The following is a 14,810-nucleotide window of genomic DNA, read 5'->3' as shown; positions in this document are numbered from 1 at the left end:
ATACAGTTTTTTGCAAGAACACTATACCTGTACATACTGAAGTTCAAATTCAAATGCAACAAACAATACTTTTTATATTTTTCTAGACCAATGTGTCTCATCCAGTAGGCCATGACCCACTTTTGGGTCACAAGTCACAACTGATATGTCACCAGGTTTATTAAAAAAAAGGTCTTTCAGTAGCTTAGTATCTCATGCATCACTGAAGTAACTGCTTGCTCAAAACACCAAGGTGATTTCCCTATTCTTCATTATCCTTCTATTTAAAAGTGGTCGGGATTGTCCTTCCGTCCCGTGAGTGCTATGCAGGCATGGAGTTTCACACACGCCCCGTCCATTTTGCAATGCGATGGGATTTGTAGTTTCGTTTTTCCAGGTAAAAGATGATTTTCTACTCCAGACTGTGCGATATCTTCTTCTTCTTTCTTACTATATAAAAGCGGTCGGGATTGTCCTTCCGTCCCGTGAGTGGAAAGCGTAGCGGTATTATCACAGACTTACTACTTGCAGCTTGCAGTACGAAGCGACATGATGTGAGCAGAGTTCTGGTGCTCCCATCGTTCCCTTGCTTTTGTGCGATGCGCTGGAAAAATAGACAAAATTATGTCTCTGGAAATAATTAATGTTGATGGAGTACAAATGCCTCACCGCGTAGTAAATATCAGGGGTTCAAAAGGGCGACCTCAATATAGAAAAAAGTTTAAATTTCATCACAAAAATAACAGAAACTACGAGTATTAAAGTAATACTGCTCAAATGCAATATAACCAAATTAATGAGTTTGTATAAAATATCAAATTGATCTACATATTGAATTGCCTTAAGAAGTGGTCAACTTAAAAGTCGGTCGCCTTAAAAGCCGGGTGAGCCTAGTTAAATATATTTATCGTCACGCTCGTTGCACCAAGGTGGACCTGCTTTTTGATTTAACAGACATATACCAATGGGCTTAAAACTCCGAAGGAGACCCAGCCATCCACCCTTTCAATTGTGTAACTCATCCCAGAGAGCACAAAGCAAATGACAAACACAAAGAATACTGTATTTCATCGGTGTGCACCATTATTAAGTGTTACAGGGGAAAATGTCGCCTGGGGTCACCACCAACCAAAACGGGGTCCAGAGGTAAAAAGAACCACTGGTCTAAACAATGCCTTCTACTTTTAATTTTGACTAATCCAAAACAAAACAATGTAAATATAACTGAGAAGTTCTTGTGACAAGAAATAGCCCCAAAGTTTAAAGAGCAGTGAGGAACAAGTTACAGGCTCTGTTTTTGACCATTGTCAATGACCCCATCCACTTTCATAATCCTGGTTAATTACCTTTTGGAAATACTGCTTGTTGCCCACATGTGCATGGGGGACTCCTTCAGGGTTCTGAGAAAGTAAGCACTACCACTCAGGGACGAGAGGGGGCACTGGACCTCTCAACCTTGACTTTCCATTAGCAGCTCCATAAGACTGCAGCCAGACGACGCCTGAGTACAACCCTGTATACCTCCTAAGCCACACTCTTTCCCAGTCCAGAGATATATATACCCCAATCCTGACAGATATTGTCGTTTTTAGATTGACCCTCGGAAAAGCAGATGAGAAGGCGTTAAGATGGAATTCTTCCTTAGCTGAAAGATTTTGTTATTGTTAATGGCAGAGGCTGATATTTTGTAAATTTTGTTAAGTTTTAGTGCCACTTGAACTGGTTAACCAAGGTTGTTCCCCAACTCTTGAGCCTATGTCTGACTAGTTTGTCCACATGCTTTAAAGGACACTGCAGGGATTTTATGTTCTACTGATACCTGCATTGCATAATTTCTTTTTTCTGGGTAACTTTAAAATCTTAATTCAAGTTACTGTAACACACTCCTCTCAGGACTAACTAAGAAAGACATCAATCGATTGCATCTCGTGCAGAATGCAGCTGCTAGAATCTTAACTAGGAAAAAAAAATCCGAACACATCTCTCCAGTTTTGATGTCACTAGATTGGTTACCTGTGTCATTTAGAATTGACTTTAAAATACTGCTTAAGGTTTACAAAGCCTTAAATAATCTTGCTCCATCCTATATTTCAGAATGCCTGTCACCTTACTGTACACTTCAAATCGTAACCTTAGATTTTTCAAATGAGTGTCTGCTTAAAATTCCAAGAGCTAAACTTAAAAGAAGTGGTGAGGCAGCCTTCTGCTGTTGTGCACCTAAAATCTGGAATAGCCTGCCAATCGGAATTCGCCAGGCTAATACAGTGGAGCACTTTAAAACACTGCTAAAAACACATTATTTTAAAATGGCTTTCTCATAGCTTCATTTTAGTTTAATCCTGATATTCTGTATATGCATTTAATTATCATTATCATTCACGGTGGCTCTGAAATTCGTACTAACCCCTACTTTCTCTGCTGTTCTTTTTCTGGTTTTCTGTTGTGGCAATCTGTGCCACCACCACCCCATCAAAGCACTGTGATGTCCCTACATTGATGGATTAAAGGCCAGAGGTCCACATGACCATCATCATCAAGTTTTTCCATGTGAAGCCTGAAAACCATGAGGAGTGATTGAAATCATTTATATTAGGTAGAGTGCCCAGAGGGGACTGGGTGGTCTCGTGGCCTTGGAACCCCTGCAGATTTTATTTTTTTCTATGTTAATTAATATTGCCGATTTTTTTTTTTATATTTTGTCTTTCTTCTTGATCCTGTAAAGCACTTTGAGCTACATCATTTGTATGAAAATGTGATATATAAATACATGTTGTTGTGGTTGTTGTTATTTACCTGAAGCTTCTACCTCATCATCTGCACAGACAACACAACCTTAGTTAAACTTTGAGGCTGACTGGGCATCCTTCAAAGTTAATAGCAGATCATGCTGTCAAAAGTGTCTACAATGTTAATAGAAAGCAAACAGAAATGCGTTGAGGTATTATTACTGGCCTTTCCAGGTCTTGAACTTTTCAGAAACCTGGGTTCTCCTCAGCTCCTACCCTTAGCTCCAGATGTTGGTGAGTTGTTTGAACAAGTGCACTGCCTTCACGGATTTTTGGAATAGACCACGTATCAAGAGGGAATGCTAGTCTCCATTAGATTTAGGTTTTTTCAAGAATCATAACCAAGAAAATTGGAAACTGGGAAATCTTCTCCCATGCTGAAGAGAAAATACAACTATATAAAACGTAAGAAAAATATTGTTTTATTTTAATCATGATTGCTTACACTCTCCAGTAAGAAGATCTAAATGAGCTTAGTTACACAAAGATCTGTTTATTCTCTGTCATGTTAATGCCATCAGAAGACGCTACATAGTCGGTCTCTAATTATTCTGGAGGTGCTGTTATTCGCATACAAGAGAAGAGTATTTCACTTATGACATTAAAACCTTGCTCAGGCATTTGCTGTGGTGACTTGACTTTGCAATGTATGGACATTTTGTATATAATTGCATATAAAGTTTATCTTTTCAATTTTACATTCATCAGGAAATGTTAAGAGGACGGTGCTGTACTGTCCTTTTAACTATTTTTTATTGACAGTTCGAGTTCCCTTAGTCATTGGATTTTCAACAAAAAGACACACCATGCATGATCCCACAGGGTTTTTAAAAGCAAACAAACTTCATATGCATTGAATGTAACCACAAACATCTGTGTGGGATTCATCATTATAAGTAACAGACCAGACTTGACTAATTTTGTAATAAGCGTTTCTATTTTACTGGCATATCCTCAATTAAAAAAAAACTCAGTATTTTTATTATTGAAATAAAAATGTATTATTATAAAAATATTTAAAAGGTTGAATACATTTAATTATTGAGGAATGTGATCGACTCTATAAATATATGCTATATTATTTTACAATGTACATATGACTTGTATCAAAAATGACAGTTGTCTTTCTTTCTAATCTTTTTTTGTTCTGGTGGCTTAAAAGCTCTAGTATGCAATGACAAGAGGACACCATGATTGATCCTAGAAGGTCTTTAGTTTGACATTTTTTCTTGTGCATTAAACATTTCTGAACTACTTTAGAGCTGAAGGTTTACTGACTTAACAGATGAATATTACTGCCTTTGAATTTGCTGTGCAGTGTGCCATTCAGCCGTTGCCATTTTGGATTGCGTACAATTGTGCAAGCTCTAAACTTTAAATCTGGCAAGCTCTTAAGGAAAAGGAATTAATTTTTACAGAATCAAATGGAGGAAAACAGTGCCAGAAATCAAAGGACAGCTCTATTTTGTAAGTATAAACAGTTAATGGGCAGTTAGGAGCCATTGTATCAGACAGTGACTGATTGACAGATTTTGTAGAAAAGCAAACTGACTAATTAGATAGATAGATAGATAGATAGATAGATAGATAGATAGATAGATAGATAGATAGATAGATAGATAGATAGATAGATAGATAGATAGATAGATAGATAGATAGATAGTTTATTAATCCCAAGGGGAAATTCACATAATCCAGCAGCAGTATACTGATACAAAAAAAAAAATTATTAGCAAGGTGAAGCCCAGTCACAGATCACGAGGGAATAATAATAATAATATTATGTATAATGTGCTTTTCATATCCTAAGGATGCAGCAAAAAGAACAACAAAAATAGTTAAAACACATAAAATATAACAAAAATGCACAAAAATGAATAAATATTGTGCTTAAGACAATGTCATCCACTTTGCTAATAACTTTAAAAGCGAAAAGGCTGGTCTTCCATCATCTGCTCATAAGAGGACGTTTTAGCCATTGTGGAAGAATATATACTTAATTTGTGTTGTATTTATGTGGAAATATGTGTCTATTCATGGCTTGCAATCTACTCAGTTAACTTGAAATCCTATCAATAGGAAAATACTGTATATACTGTTTAAATAGTTTCATACCAGTTATTTTCTTTTAAGTTTTAACCAAATGTGTATCTTTGTAGGTACTAAGTCAGCATATCATACAGTACTTATAAAATATTTCTGCTTGTGGTCATTAGTAATATGTGAAGATGATGTGACTTAGGTCCTGTTTTTGTTAAAGGAATATCCTGGAGTTTATGGACAGGCTGTTACTGATTAGGCAATTAATGATCTCTGTAAACCATAAAGCTGATAAATGTTTGCTAAGGGTCATCAAAATGTCACCAGATGTGACCTAACTCTTGTTTAGTATGAAGTAAGCAGTATGAGATTGATTTATGTCATGGCAAGAGTGTGCAGGGTTTCAAGCTATATAGAGTGCACATTGTGTTAACTGGGTATTTAGGACTTTAATGTTAAAGTAATGCTAATAAAGACCTCCAGTATTGTGGCTTATGTTCACCCACACCATTCTCAGCAAAGATGAGCCTACTGAGAGGTCATAGGTGTCATATACTTTTTCTGAGGGGTGATAGGTTAGGGTGCCAGTGAATGACACATCTGTCACGGGCTCTGAAGGACTACACTGCCAGCAATCCCTGCATGATTCTGTCATTGTGCTATTAACAATTTTTCAATAAATCACTTGCCAAGTTTGTAAAAATATCACGCACTCAATGACATAATCCTTACCTGCTTAACAGTTATTGAATTTTCTTACAATGTACATCTTGTACATCTACACTTGTGAACCACATTATCTAAATGCCAGCCCTATATAGCAGCTATAATAGTTAGCTCTTATCCTTTTGATGAAAACTCGGAGTTCCATTATCATTAAAGAGTTACTGACAGGACCGTTATCTTTGCTGTCAATAAACCACAAAACAACTGGGCATTTTACACACAAATGACAAATATTAGCCAGAGAATAGTACTCTGGTGAACCTTCTGAAAACTCTGAAATACTGTAATTTTTAACAATCTGATTATCCTTATGAAAACTTTACATATTACACTGGTGTATTTCAGATATTTTTATGTGCTGTAAAAATAAATCTAGTGACTCTGATCACTCAATTTTCCGTACTTTAAAGGTATTACCTTCTACCAATTTAATTTTAAAATTATTTGTAGGCTCTGTACATATTTCAAAATTGTGTTAGAAACAGTTTAGACACTAAATTTCAAATAAAATGACTTCAGCTTTTGACAGTAGAGAACAAAGTGAACAGACAGAAAGGCATTACGTTCATAAATATGACTGTTATATACAGCGGCATCTGTAAAATGTGTGCTTTTGAAAGTCGTGCTTTTGAAGTAATGAATCTTTTTTGTTGAGCAGAGAGCACTATGTTCTAGCATATCTGACCTCAAGTCTACCCAGCCTGACACGTGAAACTGGATTCTTTGCATTGATGTGCTTTTTATATGCTGTACAAAGTTTTTGTGGATCCGTTTTAAGTGTCACAAAATTGCAATTAACATATAATTAGCCATGCAACTCCAGTGCTACTATGTAAAGTATTTATAATGCAATTAAAGGGTAAATAAAGGCAGGTATACTTACAGCCTTTTTTCAAAAAGTTCCTAATAGTAAATATTATAAGTAAGTGGTAATGTGCGTGGATCACTTTTGTATGTGGCACAACTGGAAGAGGAGCAATCTCTAATGTGCATTCTATACACCTGGCTCTCTGCCATAATGTATTTAAAGTCGTACTTACACTCATTTAGATGTATATAATATTAAGTTAAAAAAGAATAATAATAAACATATAACAACGTGGTACTTTATACCTACTCTGATAAGATGCTTAATGGCTAAACTGGAAGCAAATCTTTCTCCATAAACTTTAATTCTGAATGAATTCTTTAATTGGTTTGTTGCTGTTTTTAAATGATAGAAAATGTAATATATACCTGACCGTGGGTGAAATTAGGTTAATACTTTATTCCAAATATTGTATTCTTTGTTTTTGAAAATCCTGTTTAATAATGTTATATCAATATCTGGGGGAATAGCATGAGATAAGAAAGGAAAGGATTATTATGCACTGTGAATTGAGAAGGATGTAATGGTCACTTTCAAGCTGCCTAGAGTCACTCCAGGAATCAGTTTCAAAATAATCAGGGTTGCACTGCAGTGATTATTTATCAAAGGAGAAAAAAAAACAAAAGTACATCATTTGACGTTATCTCTTTCATATTTCATATCTGCCTCTTATTCAGAGCACAATTTTCTGAACGTGATTTTATTTTTCAGTTCTAAGCAGGCTAATATGTTTCTTCATATAAACTTGTTATGTATGCTATGATTTTTGAAAATACCATCTGTAAATTATTGCATAAGTGGTATATTGATTTCATGGGTGACTAACGTTTATTTAAAGGAAAAGAAACATCAACAACTTTATATTTTGAAATATATTTGTATCCTAATCTTTTCATTCATAACCTTTTCATAGGCAAAGATGCAGAGGGGTCCAAATTTATGGCTGTGCGACTTCCAACACCTCTTCTAATGTCAGTGTGTGCTTTTAGTACATATCTGTTGAATTAGCAAAAATAAATTGTTCTTGCTTCATGTTTATGCATCACTTGATATGTGTTCTTAACTGTTAAGCTCACTCTTTTTGTGAAGTTCTCACTGTAAGAAAGACATTTGCATTGCTCTACTCAACCTCCTGCATGAGTTTCTGTCTGTGCTCCTTCACCTAGGATATCAAGCCAACAGTCGCTCCTTTTAGTTGAAATCATTTCTGTCACTTTCATGAATCAGTAACTGAGAATCGGCAAAGAAAAGCTGAAATGGATCTTGGCCCAGTTTCTTTGTTTAAACCACCCAAGCTACATCGCCTTCATTTAATCCATTTTTAGCCAACAGAGGCCCATCAGCCTCCATCGTTTGTTCTGCTGTAATAGTTCACCCTGTTTTCTACCTCAAATTGACAGCAAGACTTTAACAGAATTTCTAAGATAACTAGTGTCAACTGCTTACTATAGGCTGTCCCTTTAAAATTAACTGTCTGTGTTTGTATTGCTTATAATTCATTATTTCTTAAACTTATATTGAAAAACAATAAAGCAGTAGAGGAGAACTATCCCAAAGCCTTCTGTTTTTGAAAAGTCTTAATAATTATCAGAAACTCAGCTTGATAATGTCTGCAATGTTATATCCTAAAAATGTAAATTTTAAGCATCAAAATTGTTTCAACCTAATTATGAATACCAATTGATCTGTTTGTTTTTAAGGGTTTAAGAACATTAGAACAATTTTGGCATGGACCGGCAATTTAGCTCAATAAAGGTCACCAATCCAAGTCACCTAGATTCTCAAAAATAATACTAAGGAGAGTTTTGAAGGTCCCTAAAACCCTACTGTCTACTGCAATACCCATGGTACTTTGTGTGAAGAAAACCTTTTCAACATTTGTGTGACATTTAACTTGAACAAGTTTTTAACTTTGTTCTCTGGTTCTCGTTGAAAGATCCATTTTAAAGTAGCAGACAAGTCTGTGGTATAGCGGGTCCACAGTTCGCTGAGCTCGTTTAGCAAAGGCCATTTTAAATAAATAATCACTGCTCTCGCAGCGGCTTAGCGAGGTTTCTCACCGAGTAGACAGGTGAGGGACTGCCCACATCCGTGATTGTTCTGTGGCTAATTTGCTGCAGCTGCTATGGTCCTTTGTTGCTTAAATAGAAGCGCGAGACGGTTGGAAGAGGAAGAGGACGGAGGTTAGAGGGAGCTAGGAAGAGAGAGCGAGAGACAGACAGACAGACACGGAGCGTGTGGGCGAGTGAACGAGCGCTCGTGGGCAGTTGCAAGCAAGCTGGGTGTTAGGCCGACACCCAGGCGTTTGAGTTGTTGTTGCTCCCGCTGAGTGACTACGTAGCGGGAGTGACCAGGGGAAGGCGACGAGCCGCAGAAGGCCGTGGAAAGGCAGCGGAAGTCGGGAGGCTTGGTGGCTGGAGTCCCCAACGTGAGCGACCTGGCCGTTGGTGGAAACCAAGTCTCAGGGACTGGGATGAGTGCCAGACCGGAGCCAGGGATCGGGAGGTCTCCAGTCTCGAGTAAGTGTCGAGAAAAGGGCAGCTGCAGAGAGAGTGGCTCCCCTGTTGCGAAGCCTGGACAGGGAGAAGCAGGGGAGTCGCAAGTTAAAAGAAGCACCGGGATCGTTGTTGTCTTTAAAGACTGCTTCCTATTTCTTTGAACGTTTTAACCTTGTTTTAAAGGATTGTTTTTTTTTTTTTTGTCTATTTTAACCTCCACGTTTTTCTTTGAATGGATTATTTATTTATTTGAACTTTGAATCACTGCACTTTATGGACACTTTGTTTGTTTTGGATTGTCTTTTAATAAAAGCACTATGCACTTTTTTCAACCATCCCCTTGCTCAGTTGTTATTGCCTTCACTGACTAGCTCATCAGTAACATTACCGACAGTGTTGGGTTGAAGGGCTCCCGAATAGCAATGGGAGTGTGGAGCCAGAACCCGCATCGTCACAGAGTCCCACACATATTTAAACACCTTGGGCATGTCACTGTTTAATCTCGGATTGGTTAAACTACATAAAAAAGCTGAACTCCTTCAGCCTTTCCTTATAGCTCAAACTTTGCAGGAATCCGCCAGGACACTTTTCTCTGAATTTTTTCAAATAGCCAAAACTTCACATATAGATTAGGCATAACCTCCCTTGTCTTGTACTTCACACTTTGGGCTCTATAGCTAACCTGTCAGCCTTTTTAATGATTTCTGTACACTGGCTGGATGTATGTAAACAGTGACAGGTCATCAACAATTCCTATGTCCTTCTAAAAAAGTTTCAAGCCTCCCAATGTGTGTTAAGATCTAACATTTTCACTTCCCATATATAATGCAATTTATTTACCTACATTACATTTCATCTGCTACAAATTTCCACAAGTCTGAATTCTGTCTGTGACCCTTTGTAATGGTTTCCTTATTCCGGACATATATCTGCCATTCCACTTAGCTTACTATTATCTGCAGAGTTAACTTGCTATTTATATTTCTGATCACGATCATTTCTGTATATTAAAAATAGCAGCTGCCCCAGCACTGATCCCTAAGACACACCACTTTTAAGATCACCATATTCTGAAAAAAATCTTCATACCATAATTCTTTGCTTATTGTGTTTATAATCCAATTTTTCCACCATTCACACACTGCACTGTGAACTGCCACTTCTTTTAGTTCAATCACTAGTCTGTTATGTGAAATCATATTAAAAACATTTTCTGAAAATACAGATAAATAGTATCATATCCACTTCTCTGATTATTTGCTTCTGTTGCTTCCTCATAGAATTCTAGCATATTAGCGAAACACAATCCCCTATAAATCCATGCTGGCTGCTCACTAATACACCTGTTCTTGCAATATGATGCTTGCTCTTTCCTTAATACTTGCTACTATTAATTTACCTGTGATACACATAGCATTTACTTGGATCTGATCAGTCACCTTTTTTTATATAATGAGACATCATTTGCTAGCTTTCAGAGTGTATTCATTTACCCTTGGTGTAGTGCTTTCTGAAAAATATACAACATAGGTTTATACAGTATATGTAACTCACTAACCCCGTTAAATGCTCTATGATAAATATTATCTGGAAACAACAACTTATTGGATATCAGTCTTTTTAATGCAAGTAGAACTTCTCTGTAATTTCCAAATTACTAAGTACCCCCTTCCTGTTACTGTTGGAAAGTTAACGAATTCATCACATTTGAAAACATTAGAGAAAAGTAAATATTTGCTATTTCACTGTATTTTCGTTTACATTTAATGTTCCTAATGCAGTTCACCTCCTCCTTAACCATGTTTTTACCACTAAATTATTGGAAGAGTCTCTTTGAGTCATCATTTGCATTTTCTGCAATATTTCCCTCAAAGTGCCTTTTTGCTTTTGTAACACCAATTTGAACTGTTGCTTAAATTATCGGATAAGCTTTATAATTAGTGCTGGAGTCGTCTGGCTTGTACATATTATATAGCTGTTTTTTTTTTTATTTCTCTGCAGCTTCTTTTTACAGTAGGTCCTTAAAGAACCACTGATGAATTCTCATACTGCTTCTGAATTTTGAGTGGGATAAATTTGTCTGGTATCGTATGTGAAATGTTTTTAAACCTGCCAAACAGCTCCCCAATTTTTCCCCCCATTTAATACTTTTTCCCAGTTTACTTGTTTGCTCATTTCCTTTGTGAATAGAAACACTGTTGTTTTACCTGCTTCAGTACATTCCTGTAGGTCAATAGGACTCTCTTTGGTGTCTTGCAAAACACTGTCTATTGAGATACTGGGGAGCTCATCTGAAATTTTTGAAATAAAATAGTTATTTTTCAGTAATTGACATTTTGTAAAAATCAGTGATCTGTAGGATGTACAGTTCAGAGCCATTTTAAGTTTGGAATGTATACAAGCCAAGTTTGCATAAAGAAGAAGAGCACTTCTTGTCATAGTGTATCTGAGCACAGTATATGACAAGAGCAGATGACCTGCCACAGGAACAGGTGGCTATTCTTTTAGGCCCCGAGTTGAAACTTAACTTGGGCTGACAATTGGACAAATGCAGCTAAGACCTGAATCACAATTATCACTTTATAAATGATCTAACAATAGAACAAATCATAAGCATTTAATAACATAAGCTATGATGTAACATGAAATCATATACTTACAAAGGTATGTCTACACCCAGTAAGACTAACTGTAATTATGCAGAGTTAAAATTCAAATTTCAAATGATTCCTGACAAACACAACATGCAGTTTCCAACAGTAAGATATATTTTTATCAAGAGATAGGTCATGAAATTTATATTTCCTTACACTCTTAATCTCTCAATTAAATTTATTTTAAACTTTCCAAATTTAGGAAGAATGTCACCAGTACATGCTTTGTTGCAGAGAGAGACTCTTAAATTTGGGTGACCAATGGAATTACATACTGTGGGCGCTTTAAATTGGAAGTAAACTAACACTCTTAGAACATTCATATGCACCCACTCACATATGCAAACTATTAATAAAATGTCATTGTTTTATTTTCTGAACAGTAGATACTGTGCATACTAAAAGTATTCACAGCGCATCACTTTTTCCACATTTTGTTATGTTGCAGCCTTAAATTCATTTTTTTCCTCAGAATTCTACAATGACAACGTGAAAAAAGTTTACTTGAGAATTTATTAAAAATAAAAAAACTGAGAAAGCAAATGTACATAAGTATTCACAGCCTTTACTATGAAGCTCAAAATTGAGCTCAGGTGCATCCTGTTTCCCCTGATCATCCTTGAGATGTTTCTGCAGCTTAATTGGAGTCCACATGTGGTAAATTCAGTTGATTAGACATGACTTGGAAAGGCACACACCTGTCTATATAAGGTCCCACAGTTGACAGTTCATGTCAGAGCACAAACCAAGCATGAAGTCAAAGGAATTTTCTGTAGACATCCGAGACAGGATTGTCTTGAGGCACAAATCTGGGGAAGGTTACAGAAATATTTCTGCTGCTTTGAAGGTCCCAATGAGCACAGTGGCCTCCATCATCCGTAAGTGGAAGAAGTTCGAAACCACTAGGACTCTTCCTAGAGCTGGCCGGCCATCTAAACTGAGTGATCGGGGGAGAAGGGCCTTAGTCAGGGAGGTGACCAAGAACCCGATGGTCACTCTGTCAGAGGTCCTCTGTGGAGAGAGGAGAACCTTCCAGAAGGACAACAATCTCTGCAGCAATCCACCAATCAGGCCTGTATGGTAGAGTGGCCAGACAAAAGCCACTCCTTAGTAAAAGGCACATGGCAGCCCGCCTGGAGTTTGCCAAAAGGCACCTGAAGGACTTTCAGACCGTGAGAAACAAAATTCTCTGGTCTGATGAGACAAAGACTGAACTCTTTGGTGTGAATGTCAGGCATCACATTTGGAGGAATCCAGGCACCGCTCATCACCAGGCCAATACCATCCCTACAGTGAAGCATGGTGGTGGCAGCATCATGCTGTGGGGATGTTTTTCAGCGGCAGGAACTGGGAGACTAGTCAGGATAAAGGGAAAGATGACTGCAGCAATGTACAGAGACATCCTGGATGAAAACCTGCTCCAGAGTGCTCTTGACCTCAGACTGGGGCGACGGTTCATCTTTCAGCAGGACAACGACCCTAAGCACACAGCCAAGATATCAAAGGAGTGGTTTCAGGACAACTCTGTGAATGTCCTTGAATGGCCCAGCCAGAGCCCAGACTTGAACCCGATTGAACATCTCTGGAGAGATCTTAAAATGGCTGTGCACCGACACTTCCCATCCAACCTGATGGAGCTTGAGAGGTGCTGCAAAGAGGAATGGGCGAAACTGGCCAAGGATAGGTGTGCCAAGCTTGTGGCATCATATTCAAAAAGACTTGAGGCTGTAATTGCTGCCAAAGGTGCATCGACAAAGTATTGAGCAAAGGCTGTGAATACTTATGTACATGTGATCTCTCAGTTTTTTTATTTTTAATAAATTTGCAAAAATCTCAAGTAAACTTTTTTTACGTTGTCATTAGGAGGTGTTGTGTGTAGAATTATTAGGAAAAAATGAATTTAATCCATTTTGGAATAAGGCTGTAACATAACAAAATGTGGAAAAAGTGATGCGCTGTGAATACTTTCCGGATGCACTGTAACTGTTCAAACAGACACTTATGAGTGACTTTGAGAAACATTTTCCATATATTTCATTTCCCTAATTTAGACAAAAATGGTAATTTTGCTCTAAAGTTGTCAACTCACAATATTTGGGTGCCGCCTGGGTGAGTTGAGTGGAGTTTGTATGTTTCACCATACTTGCAAAGTATTTTTTCACATGACCCTGGCTCAAATACATAAGGATAGACTGATTGCAAAAGCTAAATTCACAAAGTATGGTTTAGTGGACCCTGCAATGGACTAACTTCTCCTTCTTGTGTTGGTTTACTGTAGTCCAGTTCAATCTGTATTCCAGACCCATCTCCAGAAAAGTGACAATATAAGGTAATAAATTAAATGATTAAAGAGGACCAAAGATCTTGACACCCACATTTTTTTTTATTATATTTTATGTATTTTATTGAATATCAAATTGTACATTCTTCTACAATCATGCAGTAAATTTTTGTATGGGCATTGGATTTGCTATGTTTACATTAAAGTCATACATAACTTATTCATCTGCCTAGGTATTTGTTTATTCATACGTTATATATTGTGGTGTCCCCTTTGTGTTTATTAACATTTGGTTCTTGAAACTTAATAAAAGTCCAAGTAAAGTTAATTTAGTGATTATTCTACAAAATGTAATTTTTTCCAGAGTAAACATTGTATAATCTTCATGGCCCTATATAATTGTATATTTTTGATTTAAGCTATATGGCAGCCAACATCAAAAAATGAATCATTAATCCAGTTTAAAAAGAATATCATTGTGATAAGACAAAGGAATAATTTATTGCTTAAGAGGTGAGAAAAATTGCCCTTTGGTACATCCAGCCTAGAATTGTGCAAGCTGGTTTTCCAAGGATGCAGTAGTTCATTGAAAACGTGGAGTGGAGGTATCAGACAATGTCAATCATCTTATATAAAAATGCCCACACATGGAAGTGTGTGTATCTGTCCGGCCCGGAAGTGAGAGGTGGAGTCAGGCTAGGGACTCCACCTCAGAGGAAACAGAAAATTCGCTTAGCCGCTAATAACACAAGCAAGGCAAGCACATCGGCAAAACGGTATCCCTTTTCCTTTTCCTCCTGCCGCTAAAGGACAAGTGATGTGAGCACGTCTGCAAAACAAAACCTCCTAGGAGAGAGACGCCCAGAGTAGTTCCTTTCAATTACCAGACATCCCTACATTTTTATTTTGTTTCTGACGATTTCAATAGTTTCTAGGACCCCAGACTTTTTACAACATGGGCTTACACAACTAGTATTT

The 14,810-nt window shown here is 37.2% G+C and overlaps 1 protein-coding gene across 4 annotated transcripts in view; it reads right to left on the bottom strand.

Moving 5' to 3' along the window:
• LOC120533876 (leucine-rich single-pass membrane protein 1-like) overlaps positions 1 to 14,810 on the bottom strand; it is a 61,032-nt gene that overhangs the window by 27,031 nt on the left and 19,191 nt on the right. For 3 of the 4 annotated variants that reach the window (XR_005634638.1, XM_039760950.1, XM_039760953.1), the window contains exon 3: positions 11,105 to 11,188. The exons of the other annotated variant lie outside the window; for it this stretch is intronic. Coding sequence is in view for 2 of the 3 variants with exons in the window: in XM_039760950.1 (XP_039616884.1) it covers positions 11,105 to 11,188 (84 nt within the window). In the remaining variant the exon portion in view is untranslated. The remainder of the gene's footprint in view (positions 1 to 11,104; positions 11,189 to 14,810) is intronic. 4 annotated transcript variants of the gene reach the window in all.

Source organism: Polypterus senegalus, chromosome 8, assembly GCF_016835505.1.
Source record: "Polypterus senegalus isolate Bchr_013 chromosome 8, ASM1683550v1, whole genome shotgun sequence".
In the NCBI taxonomy this organism is placed as follows: domain Eukaryota; kingdom Metazoa; phylum Chordata; class Cladistia; order Polypteriformes; family Polypteridae; genus Polypterus; species Polypterus senegalus.
This window is presented reverse-complemented; position numbering and strand designations above follow the sequence as displayed.